The sequence below is a fragment of the Acipenser ruthenus genome, chromosome 40, assembly GCF_902713425.1.
Source record: "Acipenser ruthenus chromosome 40, fAciRut3.2 maternal haplotype, whole genome shotgun sequence".
In the NCBI taxonomy this organism is placed as follows: Eukaryota; Metazoa; Chordata; class Actinopteri; order Acipenseriformes; family Acipenseridae; genus Acipenser; species Acipenser ruthenus.
In genome coordinates, this window is record NC_081228.1 from 6,807,959 (window position 1) to 6,827,331 (window position 19,373).

The 19,373-nt window shown below is 48.5% G+C and overlaps 2 protein-coding genes across 5 annotated transcripts in view; one reads left to right on the top strand and one right to left on the bottom strand.

Annotated features, from left to right (window-relative positions):
• The first annotated feature begins 3,034 nt into the window (after nucleotides 1-3,034).
• LOC131708040 (C-X-C chemokine receptor type 5-like) lies at nucleotides 3,035-9,559 on the top strand. The gene is made up of 2 exons (XM_059009905.1): nucleotides 3,035-3,175; nucleotides 7,644-9,559. The coding sequence occupies exons 1-2, from the start codon at nucleotides 3,140-3,142 to the stop codon at nucleotides 8,751-8,753; spliced, it is 1,146 nt and encodes a 381-aa protein (XP_058865888.1). The 5' UTR covers nucleotides 3,035-3,139; the 3' UTR covers nucleotides 8,754-9,559.
• Nucleotides 9,560-10,441: 882 nt separating this feature from the next.
• LOC117397439 (B-cell CLL/lymphoma 9-like protein) overlaps nucleotides 10,442-19,373 on the bottom strand; it is a 31,774-nt gene continuing 22,842 nt past the window's right edge. For 3 of the 4 annotated variants that reach the window (XM_059009903.1, XM_059009901.1, XM_059009902.1), the window contains exons 5-9: nucleotides 18,636-18,813; nucleotides 18,053-18,137; nucleotides 14,921-17,450; nucleotides 13,908-14,234; nucleotides 10,442-13,444 (exon numbers count right to left, since the gene is read on the bottom strand). In XM_059009903.1, the coding sequence (XP_058865886.1) occupies nucleotides 12,318-13,444; nucleotides 13,908-14,234; nucleotides 14,921-17,450; nucleotides 18,053-18,137; nucleotides 18,636-18,813 (4,247 nt within the window). In that variant the 3' untranslated portion in view covers nucleotides 10,442-12,317. The remainder of the gene's footprint in view (nucleotides 13,445-13,907; nucleotides 14,235-14,920; nucleotides 17,451-18,052; nucleotides 18,138-18,635; nucleotides 18,814-19,373) is intronic. The other variant, XM_059009904.1, reaches the window with a different exon arrangement.

Below are 19,373 nucleotides of genomic sequence, written 5' to 3' on the forward strand. Positions count from 1 at the left end.
GGGAAGCATGGCGTGCCTGCAGTGTAGGGAGCTGACTGGAGAGCCATGGGAAGCATGGCATGCCTGCAGTGCAGGGAGCTGACTGGAGAGCCATGGGAAGCATGGCATGCCTGCAGTGCAGGGAGCTGACTGGAGAGCCATGGGAAGCATGGCATGCCTGCAGTGTAGGGAGCTGACTGGAGAGCCATGGGAAGCATGGCATGCCTGCAGTGTAGGGAGCTGACTGGAGAGCCATGGGAAGCATGGCATGCCTGCAGTGTAGGGAGCTGACTGGAGAGCCATGGGAAGCATGGCATGCCTGCAGTGTAGGGAGCTGACTGGAGAGCCATGGGAAGCATGGCATGCCTGCAGTGCAGGGAGCTGACTGGGAAGCTGGGACCAGCCTTGCTGTTTGAGGGTGAAGAGGAGAACAGAAAAAGATGCGGTCCCTCTTGACCTGAAGAGAAGAGCTTGCTTGCTTGTTGATAGATAGTTTTTCTCATACAGTACAGTTGCATACTGCATTTTCGACAATTGAAAACAAACCGATCCTTTCTGGTCACTGCACCACTTTCTGTAAAAGCAGAACTATCGCTGTCTTTTCTTTTAACACCTTTTCTGTGAAGCAGCAACACCTCGAATTTTCATAGACTAGGCAAGAGCTAGGGACTTTTTCTCACGAAACATTTTCTCTCAAAACTTACACCCCTTATGGCCGTCTAGACAGTGTATTTCTATCAGTCAAAAGGTCAAATGGACGTGTTGAAATGTCCTTCACTATCAATGGAGAGAACCAAGTCCAAAACATTCATTTTGGTCTTCTGTACTCCATAGTACATTTTAAATGAGAATTAGAATCGTTGATATATTCTTTGAACAATATCAAATCTGCTTCAGAACGAGTCCAGAAAACTAGTTGAACCAGGTGTTTTTTTTGAAGCGAGTCTTGTCCTTTACCTTCTTGCAAATGTGTGGTGAAAGATCCATTTATCAATTCATAGGGCAGCAGTGTGGAGTAGTGGTTAGGGCTCTGGACTCTTGCCCAGAGGGTCGTGGGTTCAATCCCAGGTGGGGGACACTGCTGTTGTACCCTTGAGCAAGGTACTTTACCTAGATTGCTTTAGTAAAACACCCAACTGTATAAATGGGTAACTGTATGTAAAAAAAGAAATAATGTGATACCTTGTAACAATTGTAAGTCGCCCTGGATAAGGGTGTCTGCTAAGAAACAAATAATAATAATAATCTATTGCGTCAGTGTTTTTTTTTCTGTCTGAGCCGATTTTGGTGCCTCATTCCTGCAAAATTGTACAGTATTATATCTTGAAATTCAGATTAATGCTAGTGGAGTAAGTGTATTTCTTTTTTATTTTTGATGGACAATGGGGCCATTCTGATTTATTGCGTCTCCATAATGACAGATTCATCAGTTGTGCATTTTCTTTGTCAGGCCCGATTTTGATTCATCATTACTCCAAAATTCTACAGTGATTTCTCTTGAAATTCATAATAATGCTAGTCAGGTAAGTGTAATATATGTGCACAGTTTTATTTCTCACGGACAATTTATTTATTATTGCATCTCCATAATGACAGATTCTCCAATTCACCAAGTGCTGTTTTCTGAGCCAAGTTTGGGATGTAATTTCTCCAGAATTCTACAGTAACGTATCTTGCAACTCTAAATAATGACAGTATAGAGGGAGGGGGGGGGGGGGGGGGGTGTCTACTGTCTAAATTGTTTTTTTTAGCACTGACAGCTTGACCGCGAATTTGAAAGGGTCCGATAGCTTGACCGCAGTGCTTTTTAGTCCAGTAGACAATATTCTCCTGTGTATTTCTGCACATGCTATCCCTGTGATGCAGCTCGGTCCAGCACACTACCTAACTCACTTATTTTCATGTGAAAGTTTATATTTTATATTTCATTTTATTCCCATCATCATATCTGCAAGCTCGAAGCTTTCTGGAATTATGTTTTCCAAATGCTGAGATGAAACACGGGCTACCACTCTCCAAAGGGGGGGAATACCGCATCATCATATGAGGCTGTCATGCATTTGCGTCTTCCTTATGTCCCTGTATAAAGACAAGACGATTTCGTTTTTTTTTTCTGTCCCCATATGAGGTCTCCGTCCCATGCATGAAAGGGTTACGTTAGCGGACCTTGCTTTTGAACGTGATTTGCAGAAGCACACACTGTGACATCTTTCAAGAACTAAAAGTAAACTCCTGATTGGTCCTCCCCTGTTGAGTTCATATGTTATTTATTTCTTTGTTTTTTTTATTTATTTTACCAAAATGACATCCCAGTTTCACCTCCACTCTGTGCATTTGACGTATACAAGTCTGTGAAAAGCAGATTCTGAAAAAAAAACTATTTGGTTAAAGTCTTTGTTTGGATACTGAACTGCTCCCTCCCTCCCTCTCTCACCCCTCTAAGAGAAAGGGTGCTCCCTCCAGTCCAGGGCAGGCTTGAGGCATGGAGACTGAACTGCTCTCTCCCTCCCCACCCCTCTAAGTGAAAGGGTGCTCCCTCCAGTCCAGGGTGGGCTTGAGGCATGGAGACTGAACTGCTCCCTCCTTCCCTCCCTCGCCCCTCTAAGAGAAATGGTGCTCCCTCCAGGGCAGGCCAGGCTTGAGGTATGGAGACTGAACTGCTCCCTCCTTCCCTCTCTCGCCCCTCTAAGAGAAAGGGTGCTCCCTCCAGGGCAGGCCAGGCTTGAGGTATGGAGACTGAACTGCTCCCTCCTTCCCTCCCTCGCCCCTCTAAGAGAAATGGTGCTCCCTCCAGGGCAGGCCAGGCTTGAGGTATGGAGACTGAACTGCTCCCTCCCTCCCTCTCTCGCCCCTCTAAGTGAAAGGGTGCTCCCTCCAGGGCAGGGCAGGCTTGGAAGCTCTACCTGGTTTATCATACTCTCCATTACATTATCTACCAAGTCAACACCCCCCCTCCTAAAAACATCAAAAAATTCATAAATAAAATCCTCCCTCCCCTTCCTCAGCTGAACAGGAAACATCTTGTGCTCGCTGTCACACGGCTGGGTTTGAACAACACTGTAACAAACAGATCAGACTGAGCCACAGAGCTGCCAGACACTCAGGGGCACAGGGCTTCACTTCTGGGGTCAAAAGAAGACTGGACAAAGGAGACGAGGCGATGGACGGATACGACACAACCAAAATCACGTTAGATGTAAGTGCGACCATTGGCTTATTTGGAACCCTCTCAGTGTGGAGAGGTTAATCAATGTGTTTGCATGTTCACTGTGGTTATCATTCTATTAAAGGGGTATCAGACTAGATTAAAAGCATGGAAATGTATTGTGCTTATGCCATGCATGCAGTGCACTGTACAGCATAAAACACAGGCAACTGCAAAACTACAGGGCAAATGGACCACATTTCAATAGGCAAACCTTGTGTTCTGTATCCGAGCTGTGCCTGCTTTCAGAGAGATAGTGCTGATGGTATTATCATTGCAGTGTGCTGGTCTCTTGTATTAATCCTTTATTTTGCAGGCACACGTACGGAAGCTTGCAACTAGAGAGATAGTGCTGATGGTATTATCATTGCAGTGTGCTGGTCTCTTGTATTAATCCTTTATTTTGCAGGCGCACGTACGGAAGCTTGCAACTAGCCTGGAGAAGCACTTGCTCAAATTTACAAAAAGCTTGCTAACCTGCTTTAACTTATAATGTGTCTGTCTGTCTGTTGGATTGCCATTTTAGAGTTGCACAGATTTGCATTTGTATAGAGAGAGAAAGAACTGCTTATTTAGTTGTGATGAAACTTGGACATTTTTTTAGCACAAAATCTATTAGAATCTGTCTTGGGTTATATGAATCTTGGGTCCATCTATGTAATTCTAGAGTTTTGCTTACATCTAGAGAGCTGCTTGTACCATGGCGATGAAACTAATTGAGAGGCTCCATTAGCTCAAGTTATACAGCGTGGGTGGGCTGTCTGGCTGTCTGTCTGTCTGTCTGTCTGTCCTTGTGTCAGTTTTCAGATCTACCCAGAGAAGTGCTTATTCAGTTATGATACTAGATTTGCATACACAGAGGTGGCTCTGTGGCTTAGATACTGCATTCAAAGTAGATTTTTCAGCAATCTATAATTTACACAAAAATGTATTATAAAAAATACTGATTTGGATGTATTAATTATTGCTTAGGTTTATTATTCCTGCCCGTGCAGATGCAATCAATACCAGCTGCTTCTGTGCCCTCACCTCCCTCTCTCTGAAGACGAAACAGTGGAGGTCTTGACAGAGAGCGATTTTTTATCGCAGTTAATTGATAAATAGGGTGACGTCTGTTCTTACTATTATTGGGATTGGCACGGACAAATAAATCTGCTTTGACTGAAGAAATGCATGCAGCTGGAGCTTATCGAATCAGAATCGGAGCAGCAGCTGCTGATTAAATTGTTATCTGGTTTCCAGATCAGGACAGATTCGTTAACTGAAGCACTCGGTGTGAAGGAGGCGATGAGGAGGCGTTCTGCTACTGTGAGCCTCAAAAGTACAGCTGTGTGTTTTTTTTTTTATTGAGCCTTTAATTAAGCAGGAAAGTTCCACTGAGGTTAGAAATCACTCTTTTCAAGGAAGACCTGGTCACGAAAGTGGCATACCAGACACAAAAAACCCGCATTCAAATGAAAACAACCAATACAAACATGTTAATCAAATTACAAAAACATAATAACACTTTAGAAGCCTCGGCCAAAACAAAAACATGTCTCAGCTGCGTTGATTTTTTGTTTAAACTAATTTAAAGGTATCAATACAGTAAGTTTCAATTCTTCCTGGCTCCTTAATAAGAGATCAAATCTACTGCCTGCCTGCCTGCCTGCCTGCCTGCCTGCCTGCCTGCCTGTCTGTCTGTCTGTCTGTCTGTCTGCCTGCCTGCCTGCCTGCCTGCCTGCCTGCCTGTCTGTCTGTCTGTCTGTCTGTCTGTCTGTCTGTCTGTCTGCCTATCTGCCTGTCTGTCTGTCTGTCTGTCTGTCTGTCTGATAGGTGTAACATGGTTGTTTTTTTCTTACGGGTGGATCAGAAGTTATGAAAATGGAGACAGTTCTCCTGGCTTCTCTCCTCACACCTCGCTGCGCCTCTCTGAGTGAATCTGCAGCCCTCTCACAACAAGGTGTGAAACAGCAAAGCACAGCAAGGCCGAACACAAGGAACAGCAAGCAGCTTTGCAAACTTAGTCAGAGACTTCCTTGTTTAGAACTCTGCCTGCAATTGCAGAAAAAAAACACCTCTTATCAGTATCCTTGCTTAAATAATAAAGATTACTGTCATCACAGCTTTACTGAACACATTAACAGCGCAAGCTATTTTACGACTTCAGAACTGACTTGTAAACCCCTCTTCTCTGTACCACACACAACCTCACATGCAGAGCGAAATATAGAGGGAGGCTCTTGGGCAGCTCCCAGGTGCGTGTGCAGGGGTTGCAGGAACAGCTGTCCCAGTGAAAGGGATTCAGCGCGTCATTGTGAGTTTCCGCTGTGGTCATAGTGCTATACACAAGGGAGGGGACGGGCATGTCTCATCTCAGAATGACAAGAGCACGCTGACACAAACTACATCTGCATTCCTTAAAATAAATGAGCATTTATATATACAGCTGTAGTCAAAAGTCTACACACCCCCAACGGAAATTTATCATTTCTAGAAATTTCTCTAAAACAAGCAATTTTTTGTAGCAAAAGTTTTGCTTTTGTGGATGAGGAAAGAAAGTTGCAAAACTCCAAAAATGCTAATTCAAATGTATTCATACCTTTGATGCTATGATAAGGTGCTAGAAATTTCAATATGATCATGCAGAACCTAATTCTAGAAAAGCCTAGAACATGCTGGATTGTAGGTGTACATTCTTAGAAAGTATAAAAGGGTTAGAAATAGGATGATTTCTGTCATTACCAATAAACCAATATGGGAAAAAAGTAAAGAGCTATCTGAAGACCTATCAGAAGGATACAAGAAGATTTCCAAGCATTTGAGTATCCCAATTTCAACTATCGTTTCTATTATCAAGAAGTACAAGAATCATGGTACTGTCACAACACTCCCTCGGTCTGGAAGAAAGAAGGTGCTTTCACCAAGAACAAGTAGAAGAATTGTGAGGAAGGTTAATAACAATCTGAGATTGACTGTCAAAGATATTCAAAGTGAATTGGCTGCAAGTGGGACTGGGGTTTCCATTTCAACCATAGGTCGAGTATTGCATGGTGAAGGTCACAATGGTCGCAGGCCAAGGAAAAAGCCACTCTTAGGAAAACGTCACAAGGACAATCGCTTAAAGTTTGCAAAATGCAATATGAATGATGGATTCGAGTTCTGGTCAAAGGTTTTGTGGAGTGATGAAACAAAAATCGAGCTATTTGGTCACGCTGATAGTCGTTCTGTTTGGAGAAAGTCTGGTGAGGCGTACAAAGAAAAGAACACCATACCTACTGTCAAGCATGGAGGTGGTAATACCCTTCTATGGGGGCTGTTTCTCCTCTAATGGCACAGGAAATGTAGTTCCAGTACATGGTAAAATGGATTCTATAGCATACCAAAAGATACTGGCCAATCATCTGAAACCCTCCGCTACAAAACTTGGTTTAAAGCGCAACTGGACGTCCCAACAGGACAACGATTCAAAGCACACATCAAAATCTACTTCAGAATGGTTAAAGAAGATTAAAATCAAGGTTCTGGAATGGTCTAGTCAAAGTCCCCATCTAAATCCGATTGAGAATCTTTGGTGCCTCAACTAGCTAGTAATTTCATTTTCTTTGTCAGAGTATGAATTAGCATTTTTGAAGTTTTGCAAAAAAAATTACTGAAATAAATAATTGTAGACATCTATTTCCTGTACCTTTTTTTCCTCATCTACAAAAGCAAAACTTTTGCTACAAAACGCTTCTGTAAAAGGAATTACTCATCACATCGTGCTAGAGTCAAAGCTGATTCATTTGAGGTTCACTGTGACATCAGGCCAGAAGCAGGAAGGGAAAAACACTGACACCAAGTAAGTAATGCAGTTCAAAAAAAATGACACGGCGTGCGCCGTTTGATTTAAAAAATACAAAAATAAATAAGGTTTTAACAAAAAGACTTGCTCACAGAGCGAAATAAAAGCTTTAAACAAAACAAAATCACAAACACAAAAATAAACAAACCCAGGTCAGGCTGAGCAATAGCCTCCACTGTTCCCCTAGGTTTAATTTTAGATGAAGTTTCGTTTCGTTTCTGTTTCGCTCCTCTCGCTCTCACGCCTAACACCCACCCCGAGTGCAGAGAGCTGCAGGCTTTTATGGAGGTGACCATCTTCTGCACAAGGTTTTTAAATTATTCCTGGCAGAGGACGAGCACCAATCTCGCCTCTGCCAGAACACGTTTTAAAAATAAAAACGAAACAACAACAAAGCCAGCGGCACTTCGCCGTCATATAAATACATAAACACAAAAACAAATAAATACAAAACAATAACTTGCACAGGGGCGGAGGGGGAGACCCAGTTCTCAAAATAAACAAATCATAACTGTACCTGGCTCCTTGCCCTGTTACATTCACATTAAAGAGTTAAGTGAAACTGGATTAAAGATTCAAAACTAACCCCTTCTACAATCAGCAACCCCTGACAATCCTTTGTTCCCTCGTCTACAGGTTTCTGATCTGCTCATGTTTGACGAGTATAACGACACATATGCTTCGGGGTCCTACCCGGATGCAGAGTACACATGCGAGGACGACTCCCCCCTCGGCCTTGCCAGCATTGAGCGCTTCCGCACCATCTTCCTACCTGTGGTCAATACCATCGTCTTCCTGACAGGGGTGTGCGGGAACGGGCTGGTGCTGGTCATCCTGAAGCGTAACAGGCGCTCCCTGGGCGTCACCGAGCTCTACCTCCTTCACCTGGCTCTGGCAGACCTCCTGCTCCTGCTGGCGTTCCCCTTCTCCCTGGTCCAGGCCCTGGGGGGCTGGGTCTTCGGCCCCTTCCTGTGCAAGGTTGTGGGCGTGGTCTACAAGCTCAACTTCTACTGCGGTGGCCTGCTGCTGGGCTGCATCGGGTTCGACCGCTACCTGGCCGTGGTGCACGCTGTGAAGAGGTGCCGTGGGCGGCAGGCTCACACTGTGCACCTGATCTGCGGCGCGGTCTGGCTGCTCTGCTTCTGCTTCTCCGTGCCCAATGCAGCTTTCCTCTCGGTCTCCCCCGCGGGCTACAACAACAGCAGCGACCAGCTATCCTGCAGCTTCACCAGCTACGGCACCCACGGCTACAACTGGGACATCGCCAGCCGATTCCTGGCCCACATCTTGGGCTTCTTCCTGCCCCTGGCCGCCATGGTGTACTGCTACTCCGCCATCGTGGCGACGCTGTGCCGCAGCCAGCAGAGCTTCGACAAGCACCGCGCCATCCGGCTGGCGCTGCTCGTCACCGGGGTCTTCGGCCTCTGCTGGCTGCCCTACAACGTCGCCCTGTTCCTGCAGACCCTGGTGATGCTGGACGTGGTTCAGGAGAAGAGCTGCTCCTTCCGCGACGCGCTGAGCCACGCAGTGACGGTGACGGAGAGCGTCGGGTACATGCACTGCTGTCTCAACCCCATCCTCTACGCCTTCGTGGGAGTGAGGTTCCGCCAGGACCTGCTCAGACTGCTCAGGGATGTGGGCTGCCTGAGAGCGGAGCGGGCCGAGTCACTGAGCCAGCTGGGACGGACGCGCATGTCCTACTCCGAGGGAGCGAGCACCAGCACCACCGCAGGATACAACTTTTAGGAAGGGGGTGTGGGGGGTTGTATAGAGAAACTACCAGGCTTGCAGAACTACACGAGTCCTGTGTTACATGCTGGAAAACAAAAAATACAAAAACTGTACAAATATGCTCCATACACAATTCAGATTGATATATTAGTTATTTCTTCAGTTGAGATCATTATACATCAGAAACAGATGTTTAGATGTGTCAGTGCTCAAGTTGATTCAATAGGATGATGACGGGATAGTCTTTAGCTGTGGCAGCTCCTGTAGAAGCTAGCTTACCTGCAGCAAATATCATAACAGAGGCTTGCAATAGGGGCTTAGCTGCAGCAAATAGAGGCTTGCAATAGGGACTGTAGATGGAAATGTTTGCCTATAAGTGGCAACCAAAAAAAAGAATTCTCTAATATTAGAGGTCTCACCTTTGATGGAACGACCATGCATTTGCAGAAATTAACTTGTCTGCTGCCACAATCTTACTTTCCCCATGTGTACCAAATGCAACGTTGGCCCACATGTACAACTTAAAATCGTTTTTTTTTTCTTAATTATTTTAATGTGAAAAAATAACAGCGTGGAACAGAATTAAATTACTGGGTGAAAAATTCTCATCTTGTCCTTTAAAACTTCATTAACATATTTAGAATCACTTGGTCTTATAACAAATACCCAACGTCCTGCATGCCAGTTCTGAATGCCTGTGGTTGCAGTGTGGTTAGAATCCACATGATTAGTGTTCGGTGCAATGCTGCATCCCTTATTTAACAACACATTAGTCCTTGTGTTGGATTCATGTTAATCCTTTTTGAATAAATATTGAATGCTTACTTGCAGTTCGCGTGTGTACGTGTTTGTGTTCTGATATAAATGAATAAATTTAACACTCTTAATACATCACAAGCACTACGATGGGGAGAAACATTTGAAAGCTTGATTTAATGGAGGGTCGGATATATTATTTTTTTTAATGGATTTAAAATGTGATTCATCGTACAAGTAATGGAGTTAAAGTAAATATTTTAAAGTCGGTAATTGATATGAAGATTGGTCATCGCGTAAAGCGTGGCTGCAGTGATTGATCAAACTCCTCCTTGCAGGTGGTTCCTGCTCGCTAGAAGCTGTTTTATATTATTCCTTCCCTGCAGCAATGCAAGACCTGTGCGAAGGAGCTGGGTGCGGTCTGCCTTCGTGGTTCTGCAGCGTTTAACCTCATCACCTCCTAACAGCACTGCATCACACAACGCTGTCCTTACACATGCACATTAGACAGTCTAGTCTGGAAACGCTGGTTGCCAGTGTTTTTTTTAATTTGCTTTATGGTGTTTTTATACAGCGAGTCGTGTATTTCCCCCGTCTGTGGTGAGAATTAGGCGTAAACAGCACCCTTTATTATTTCAAAAGAAATCATAGAAACAGCAGTTAGAGGCGTTAATCATGAAACAAGGGACAGGCGAAGGAAAAGGAGAAGAAATGCATTTGTGGTCAAATAAAAAAACCCCAAAAGATCTTACTTGGTTAATTCCAAAAGGGATATTAGTCATAAGATGCTGTATTTGTTCTTCTTTATCACTGAAACCTAAAACAGCTGTGAGTTGTGAACATTTTTATTTTTAATCATTACCATTAAAAAATGTAAATATGTGAGCAGGTTATTTTCAGAACACCAGTACTGCAGACAGTGCATTCAGCTGGAACCCCAGTTCCTGACAAATTTTTTTTTTCTTTATGAGAACGTCTCAGATCAGTAAACACTTTGAGCCTGTTTTGAATCAAGCTCCCACTGCCCGTGCAATGCAAAGATGGAAAGAAAAACAGGGTGTCACAACTCTGCACTGGCCAATCACAGGACATAAACCCAGCGGAGCACGCGAGGGCTGTCCTCGACCGATCCCAGCGTCCCGGTAAACCCACTTCCCGGGACTCCCTCATACAGATCCGGTGCCAGGAACGGGCTGCAATCCGGCACACCAGGCTTCCTGATCTCGCCCTCACGAGTCAGCGCGTCGCTGCCCTGCGCCACACAGCAGTACGCCCACTCTACGTTCTGCCAGTGCAATGCTTGGTTCCAAAATAGACAGGTGTGGTTTCAACCCTAGGTGTACATTTACTTACTGTGTCAAGCCTCTGCACACAGGCACACTCGCAGCACATGCACACAGGCAGGTATGTAAATATGAAGACCGCATGCACACTTAGCATGGTATGGAGTGATGTGAATAAAACATTAGTCACACAGCTGTTTCCCCCATACAACCCCTGTTCCTCCCCAGTGCTCACAGCTTGCCTTCTTGGCATCATGTCTCTAAATCGTCTTCTCTGTCTCTCTCTCAACTGCTCCTTCAGTAATCACAGCTCAGGACCAGGAGGTGAAATATCAGCTATAGCATATTCACAGCATATCCAACAGGGAGCTCCATTTGATATTACTAAACTATATATGGTATTAGAATAAATATACTGTGGTGTACAAAGCCGAGTCTTGAAGTATCCCAGCGAGTCAGCATCAATAACAGGACTCCCACGCCATACCCTAGCCACTCTGTGAAGACGTAACTCTGTCCTAAACCTGTCCTGCCTTCATTTCGAGCTGCATCCTCCGCTCCCAATCTCTGTTCTGCGCTGGAAGCACTCTCCAGGATTTCTGAACTGCTGTTAAGATTTTAAAAGGTATCACTGCTTCCCGATCCCCCAGCATGGAGTTGGTTAACTCAGAGAAAGTAAGCAGTGCCAGCTCAGAATTGAGGCCACTCCCCCCCAGCTTTGAAAACTTGGACACAACATGAGGACGCATTTGATTGAAATTATTAAAAAAAATAAGTAAATAGTTTTTTTTAATTAATTTAAATCAAAATGAGTTGCATCATTTGGCAAAGAAACAGATAGCTATAATTATATATATCATTTTGGAAGAGTTAAATTGTTCAATGAAGTAGCCACCGTTTATGACATAGCTTGTCTACACTGAGATCTTGATATTAATTTGGGGTCCTGTAGCACTAACAATGTAAAATACATATTTGAAAACCCTTTGAAGTGGAGCACACAGTTTCACTCCCCCTCTCATCCCATTCGCTATGAAGAAAGTGCACACGCAACTCATTGGATTTCTGACACAGTTTTTTTTTTAGGCTTCTATTAAAACACAGGAATACAGAACAGTTGAAAACGATCACAAATTGCAGCATGTTATTTACAGCACTTTTTTTTCTAATCCCTTGCACAACAGTGCGGTAGCCAAAAAAAAAAGAATAATAATAAAAAAAAAAAAAGAATTGGGGTAGTTCTGTCTCCCTGCCCCTCGGTTAACTGTTAAAAGAAATGGCTTCATTTTTATTTTTATGATTTCGTTTTAAAACCGTACAAGTCCCGTCCCACCCCCAAAGAGTCTTTAAAATCCTGGTTTTAAAAAGGCGTCCCTGTTATTTTTTTTACATTTTTATTTTCTGAAAAAATTAAAATACCATCATTACGATCAGGATTGACCAAACAGAAAAAAATGAAAAAAAACACAATATATATATATTTTTTTTAAACGTTTGTCTTTCACAACCGTTTTTTTTTATGCATTATTTTTTTTTTTTGTTAAAAGGGCAGGTTAGCCATACTGCCCGGTCCGTATCCCATAGGCCCATCCAGAGATATACTCCGCTGTCTCATCTGCGCTGGGACCATCATGCCTTGCTGCAGGTTCGGCGGGCCCATCAGAGCCCCCTGGGGGGACATTAAATGCCCCTGCTGGCCGTACATGTCTCCCGAGACGGACATGCTTCGCTGCTGCTTGGCCTGCATCATCATGAGGTTCTGCTGGGCCAGGAGGCTGTGCTGGGAGGGAGACATGACACCCGGGTGGGGGTGCATGTTGTTCACCATCATGCCCTGCTGGGGAGGGGGCATGGCTGTCCTGCCCATCATATGGCCTGGGTGGCACATCTGCATGCCCCCCATCCCCCCCATGGATCTGGGACCCCCCATGGGGGGGCGGCCGGGAGGGGGCTGGACGGGCAGCTGCTGCTCTGCCATCATGTTCTGCAGGTTGATGAGATGGGGGTTGGAGGAGGAGGAGGATGGAGGCTGCTGCTGCTTGTGGTGAGGCTGCTGTTGCTGCAGGGACTCATTGCTCTTGGGAAAGTACTGCAGGGTGCTGCTGGGCTTCTCCGACGGGATGATCCGAGAGAGGTCGAACTCGGGGATGCCCGTCGGAGTGGAGCGGATCACATCGCTCAGGTCTGCGTCCCCCAGATAGGAGGCTGAGGGGGGCCTGTGCTGCTGCTGCTGCTGCTGCTGCTGGTGGGACAAGCCCTTCAGGAGGTGCATCTGTCCTGGATGAGGCACCATGACCTCATCCGGAGGGGGCAGAGTCATGCCGGGGGGGTAGGCTTGAGGCAGCCCCGCTCCCATTCCCATCCCAGGGGAGTGCATGGGTCCGTGGGGAGGGGGTTGCAGTCTGGGAAACCCTCCTCCGGTTACACCCCCACCCATTTGGTTTTGGGGCAGCATGGGGGAGCCGTTCCGGGGGCCCATGTGATCCTGAGGGCCCCCCGCCATGAGCATGGGGTTCCCCCCACCGCCGTGCATGCTGGGCATGTTCATAGGGTTTGGGGAGTGTAGCATTGGCCCAGAGGGATCGTGGGATAGAGGGGGCTGCTGCCCTGGCAGGACCATTCCCATGGGGCTGTGCATCGGAGGGGGCTGGTGGTTACCCCCGACACCTGGGGGTTGGAGAGAAGAGAGAGAGAGAGAGAGAGAGAGAGAATGTATATAAATCCATCGACATACATCAAGAAATTACAAAAGTGTTCAACCTCTAGGCACATGCGAGTCTTTCTCCCAGTCCTGATCTTCACTACATACTTAGAAACCTTTGCATTTTAAGTTCTATTTGCTACACTGCACTGCTCTGAAGGCTGAATGAAATCTTAACTAGTGTCTGTCTGCATTCCGATTGCTGGGTCAAATCCCCAGTTCCTGGGGCAGCGCCGTGCGTTCCTCAACGCTCTTTTGAAGGCTATGTGAAAACCTCCACTTCCCTCTGGTCTCATATGACCGACTATATGAAGTCTCCAGTCGGTCCCTGTGGCCCTTCCAGTCCTGGTCTTTGTTCCAACCCTGTTCTAAACTGAACCAAATGAAACCTCTGTCCAGCCCCTGAATTGGTTCATGATCTCATTTCACCTGTTAAACCTGGAGTGGAATCACAGCTCTCCAGGACCATGACTAGACAGCCCTGCCTGTCTAGGATCACTACCCGCGCCCCTCTGCTCTCACCTGCCATGTTCCCTCCGGGCAGCAGGGGGCGGTCTGGCAGGAGCTCGTCGTCCGAGGTGGCGATGGTCTTGATGGCGTCGTGGTAGAGGGGTGTGGAGCTGGGCATGGCGTACTTCGACATCTGGGACATGATGAGGGACAGGGGGTTCTGGGAAGGAGCGCCTCCCGGGGAGGAGGTGAACGGCATGCTGGGATTGATGCCTCCGCAGGTGTTGCTCCGTGGGGGGTGGGGGCCTGTGGTTGAGGGGAGGGGGGCAGAGAGAAACGGGATTAGTTCAAAACCCAACACTTTATAGAGGTATGGTCAAGACGTTGTACGTTTAAGTGTTCAGTTGCATGCGTTTCTTGCAGTGTCAGGCACGAGAGGGGCTATCAAACAGAGATCAAGAGAAAATACGCTGTCAGCTTGATTAGAGGGAGCCACCGAACACTGAAACAGAAGACATTCAAACTAAATAATATTACACAAAAACACACACACAATTCCGATATTACTTCTAACTGGTTTATAATTGTTGTTAAATATATATATTTTTTAAATGTACTTTGTAAGTTAATACAACGCAGTCACATCTATAGACCTTGAAGGCACTGCGATGAGGGGTGACAAGAGAGCACAGTTTGAATGTTAACCACATGCTTACGCAGGCCTTGGTTTACACAGTGGTTAGTCTCCAGCGCAGGACAATTTATTTTAAAATGCTATATTTTGTTAGTGCTTCACATGTTCATAAGAACGAAAGCCTTAACAATGCACTGCTCTGAGCTCTCAGTCTCTGCTATTGGGCCATTTGATAACTTTTACTGAAATAACTTCCATTTAAATTTGAGAATAGTTCTCATAGTCCTCTCATGGACCTTGTGAGAAGCTTTCAGGACCACAGATTTAGAACCGCAATACCAAAACCCTGCCTTCTCACCTGAGTCCATGGCGTTCCCGCCCTTACCCCCCTGAGGCACCCCCGGGCTGGGTAGTGCAGTCTTTGGGGAGGGGGCCCAAGCACCAGGGGAGGGGACGGGCACCGAGGGAGACTTGAGCCTACTGGGGGACCCCCCTGTGGGAGAGCGCACCCCCAGAGATGAGGGTCCGAGCACCTGCGGGGACGATTTCATGGAAGAGGAGGGCGGGGGGCCGGGATTGGGGGGTCCCCCTAGCGAGGACAGCTGGGGAGACTTGAGGCCGGCCGGCGAGGGGGAGGGAAGCATGGGGGAGTGCACCTGGTTGACGGTGGGGGATTTCAGGTGGTGGGGAGGCATGCCGGGGGAGTTCATGGGGTGAACGTTGATGGTGAGGTCAGAGGGTCTGCGCCCCCCCAGAACTCCCCCACCACTGCGGGGCATGTGGCTCAGTCTGGAGGTGCCCCCCATGGGCGGCCCTTGCTGGTCGGGGCTGAACATTTCTTGCGGGGTTTGGGGGTTGCCCATGTCCTGGGGCAGGTAGCCTCCTGGGCCCCCAGGGAAGGGTCCTTGATTAGGGAAGGGTCCGCCACCCGGCATCATCATCTTGTTCCCGGCCATCCCCCCTCCGTTCTGTGCTCGGGATCGGGCCATCTCCTCCTGGTGCAGAAGCTCGTTGAGGGGACCCCCCGCTAGCCTCATTTTCTGGGTCATGAGCATCTGCTGCTGCTGCTGGTTCATCTGCAGATTGAGGTTCATGTTCATATTCACGTTCATGTTCATGTTCAGGTTCCCCATTTGATGCTCAACCAATTCTCTCATGGGGGGCTGCTGGTGACCCCCTCCGCACCCCACACCCCCCATCGGAGACCCCATCATGGCCCGGGACCCTGGAAAATCCATGGGGTCCCCCACTGAGTTAGCGAACCCCCCTCCTGGACCCCCAGCTTGCTCCATCATCCTTGGCCCGTTGCCTCCCCCCTGCTGCTGCTGCTGCATCCTCTCCATCTCCATCGCCTGGTTCATGGCTGCCTGCCTCTGCATTCCTTGTATCTGCCTCTTCTCCATCATGCGGAACATCTCCTCCCTAGCCCTGGGGTTCAGCATTCTTTCGGGGTCCCCCTGCAGGTGCTGCATGGGTGGATACCCCCCAAAACCAACTGGGGGGCCACCACCACCTCCTCCTCCTCCCATCGGGGGCATGTCCTCCAGCCAGCCCATACTGGGCCGGCCCGGAGGCCTCTGCATGGGGTTCATGGGGCCCATTGGATCCAGGCCCATCATTCCTCCAGGGTTGCCCCCTCCAGGGTACCCCCCGCCCCCAGGCCCGGGCCCCAGCCTCTGCATGCCAGGATGGAAGCGAGGCCCCCTTGGACCCCCTCCCTCAAGGTGCATCTCTAGCATTCTGCCTCCGTTGCCCCCACCCCCTGCCATTCCTGGGAGCCACTGCTGCTGCTGGGGTGGCAGCGGCTCCCCGGCTTTGCTGTGATAAGGAGGCGGAGGGCCCCTAATCATCCCAGTCATGCCCATTTCGGGGCCCCCGTCTCCCATCATCCTGGGGTGCGGGTGGGGGTGCAGCCCAATCTGCTCCTGCTTCCTACGCTTCTCCTGGTAGTACTCCTCCTGCAGCTTGCGCCAGGCCATCTGCTCGGGTGTCAGCCCGTCCTGCTGGTTCATCAGCAGGCACATGTCCAGGGAGGACGGGGAGGAGTGGGGGGGCAGGCCGTGGTGGGAGGGGTGCATGTGGGAGTGAGGAGGGTGGGGGTGTTGGAGATGCGGAGGAGGAGGACCCCCACAACCCCCTTGGGACATGGCGGGCTCATCCAGCCCGCCAACCAGGCTTTGTGTCTGGGAGATAATAGACTGCAGAGGCTCTTCGTATTTCTTGACTTGCTGCTGCTGGTTTGGGTTCCCTCCCAGGGCAGGAGGAGGGGGGGCTTGGGGGCTGCTGTTGGGTCCGTTATTACTGCAGTTTGGCCCCAAGCTCCCGTTGTTGTTGTTGTTATTAGTACTGGGATCTCCTCCTGGACCGACTACGCCACCCCCCCCACCACTGCGGAGCAGCAAGCGCTCAATGTCTCTCAGGGTCTGCAAGGAGCGCTCCCTGTGCTCCAGCTGCTGCTTGGAGAGACCCTCTGTGTTCCCGCCCCTCTGGGCTGGCACGTTCCCAGGGTCCGAATCTCCTTGCTGGGCAGGGGCAGGGGGAGGAGGGGTGGGCGGGACGCTGGGAGGCTCTACCAATCCTGGAAGTGGTTTTGAGGAGCTGCTGTTGGTCGCACTGCCCCCGGACGGGGGGAGGCTGTTGTTGCTGTGATTGTTAGTGCTGCTGCTTTTCTTGTTGCCCCCCGAAGACGAGGGCAGAGTCAGGGCATCTGGGGGCTCGTCTGTCGCTCCTTCTGGGGGTCCCACGGAAGAGGGGGTGCCGGCTGGGTTCAGCTGCCCGCTCGAGGAAGGTCTGGGGGTGCCGCTCTGCGATTTGGGGGTCCCGCCTGGAGGGGTGGCAGCGTGGAGCTGATCAGGAAGGCCAAGGACCTTGGAGGGAGGCGGGAGGCACTGTGGAGAGAGAGAGAGAGAGAGAGAGAGAGAGAGAGAGAGAGAGAGAGAGAGAGAGAGAGAGAGAGAGATTTGTGAGAGTCAAGTAAAAATACAATACGTATCACTATATATACAGACAATAATTGGAAAAACATCACTGTACATGCTTGAGAGAGTAATGTCAAGGGACGCGTGGGAGGGGTGTGGATGAATTATTAACCAGGCAAACTGTTTGCTACAATTATATTTTCCTAATGCATTACTAGTGTAAAGTTTCATGCTGTGTTGTAAAGCAATGAAAATTTCACGTTATAAAGCATTTCAAGTTTGCGATTGCTGTGACCTGTTTTACACATCTGAAGATGCATCTTTGATTAGTTGTAACCGGTCCTCCGTGCATTTCACAGTTCTGTAAAACAAGAAGCTTGAAATAGCTGGCTGTAACCCAGTTTAAGAGATGAAACGCTTCCATTGATAAAACAAATGAAACAGGAAGCAAGAAACAAAATCGAGAGAGCGAGGGAGAGGGAGAGAGGGAGGGGGAGAGGGGGGGAAGCAGAGAGACAGACTGACAGACAGACAGACAGACAGTACGAGAGTGCGAGGGTGCAGAGACTGACCTTGTCCAGTTTGGTGCGCGGGACGGTTTGCTGGTGAAACACCACGATGGAATCCGCCCGGCCCTGCATCACCGCCTCGGCAGCACTGCGGAGAGAAAGCAGGTCAGTACAGAACCATGACCTCCTCGATACACGATGCACAGAGAGCAGTACAGTACCAGGACCTCCTCGATACACAGAGAGCAGTACAGTACCAGGACCTCCTCGATACACGATGCACAGAGAGCAGTACAGTACCAGGACCTCCTCGATACACAGAGAGCAGTACAGTACCAGGACCTCCTCGATACACGATGCACAGAGAGCAGTACAGTACCAGGACCTCCTCGATACACGATGCACAGAGAGCAGTACAGTACCAGGACCTCCTCGATACACGATGCACAGAGAGCAGTACAGTACCAGGACCTCCTCGATACACGATGCACAGAGAGCAGTACAGTACCAGGACCTCCTCGATACACGATGCACAGAGAGCAGTACAGTACCAGGACCTCCTCGATACACAGAGAGCAGTACAGTACCAGGACCTCCTCGATACACACTCTTGTTTCTGCACTCCTGAAGTGACTTGCTCACTGACCTGTTGGCGAGGTTGGTGGTAAAGACGTAGACCAGGGGTTTGGGGCCGGAGCCCAGCTCAGCGCGAAGCCCTGCTCCCATGCCCAGCGGCACCACCGAGGAAGCTGATTCACAGAGCGAGGAGAGCGGGTTCGAACCAGGGGGCGGCTGGGGGGGGCCTGCCCTCGAGTGATCCCCTCCTGAGAGAGAGAGAGAGAGAGAGCGCGAGAGAGAGAGAGAGAGAGAGAGAGAGAGAGAGAGGGGGGGGGGGGGAGATGTAAACTATTAGACTCAATTAACTCTTAACAACTATAAAAGAAATGCATCTTTTCACAGCGCATTCACCACTGTCTGAATATCAGTTATGGGGGTCAATTAATAAGAAACACAGACAGGGGTGAAATCACTGCAGGGGCACCAAGACCCGCCAGTGCTTTAAGCATCACAATAGACCCTATTTGAGCCCTATTTTTTTTTTATCTACTTGGCCAATTTACTGTAGAAACTGAAATTACATTTTATTAAGCTGCAACGTACCAAGCTGAATGACAGCAGCACCAGCCAGTGCCTCTGCACAGCAAGGATTCCCCTCACCCGTCAATACCAGTGTCCGTCACTAGGTGGTGCTACAAGGCTGGGGAATTGCAGGTCTGCCTGCCTGCTTGCAGGTGAGCTAACCCAAGAGGAAGCCAGCACCTCCTGCGTCTCTTTCAATGCAGTCTGGGACCTTCTTCAATAGTGAGACTAGCTTTATGTGGCA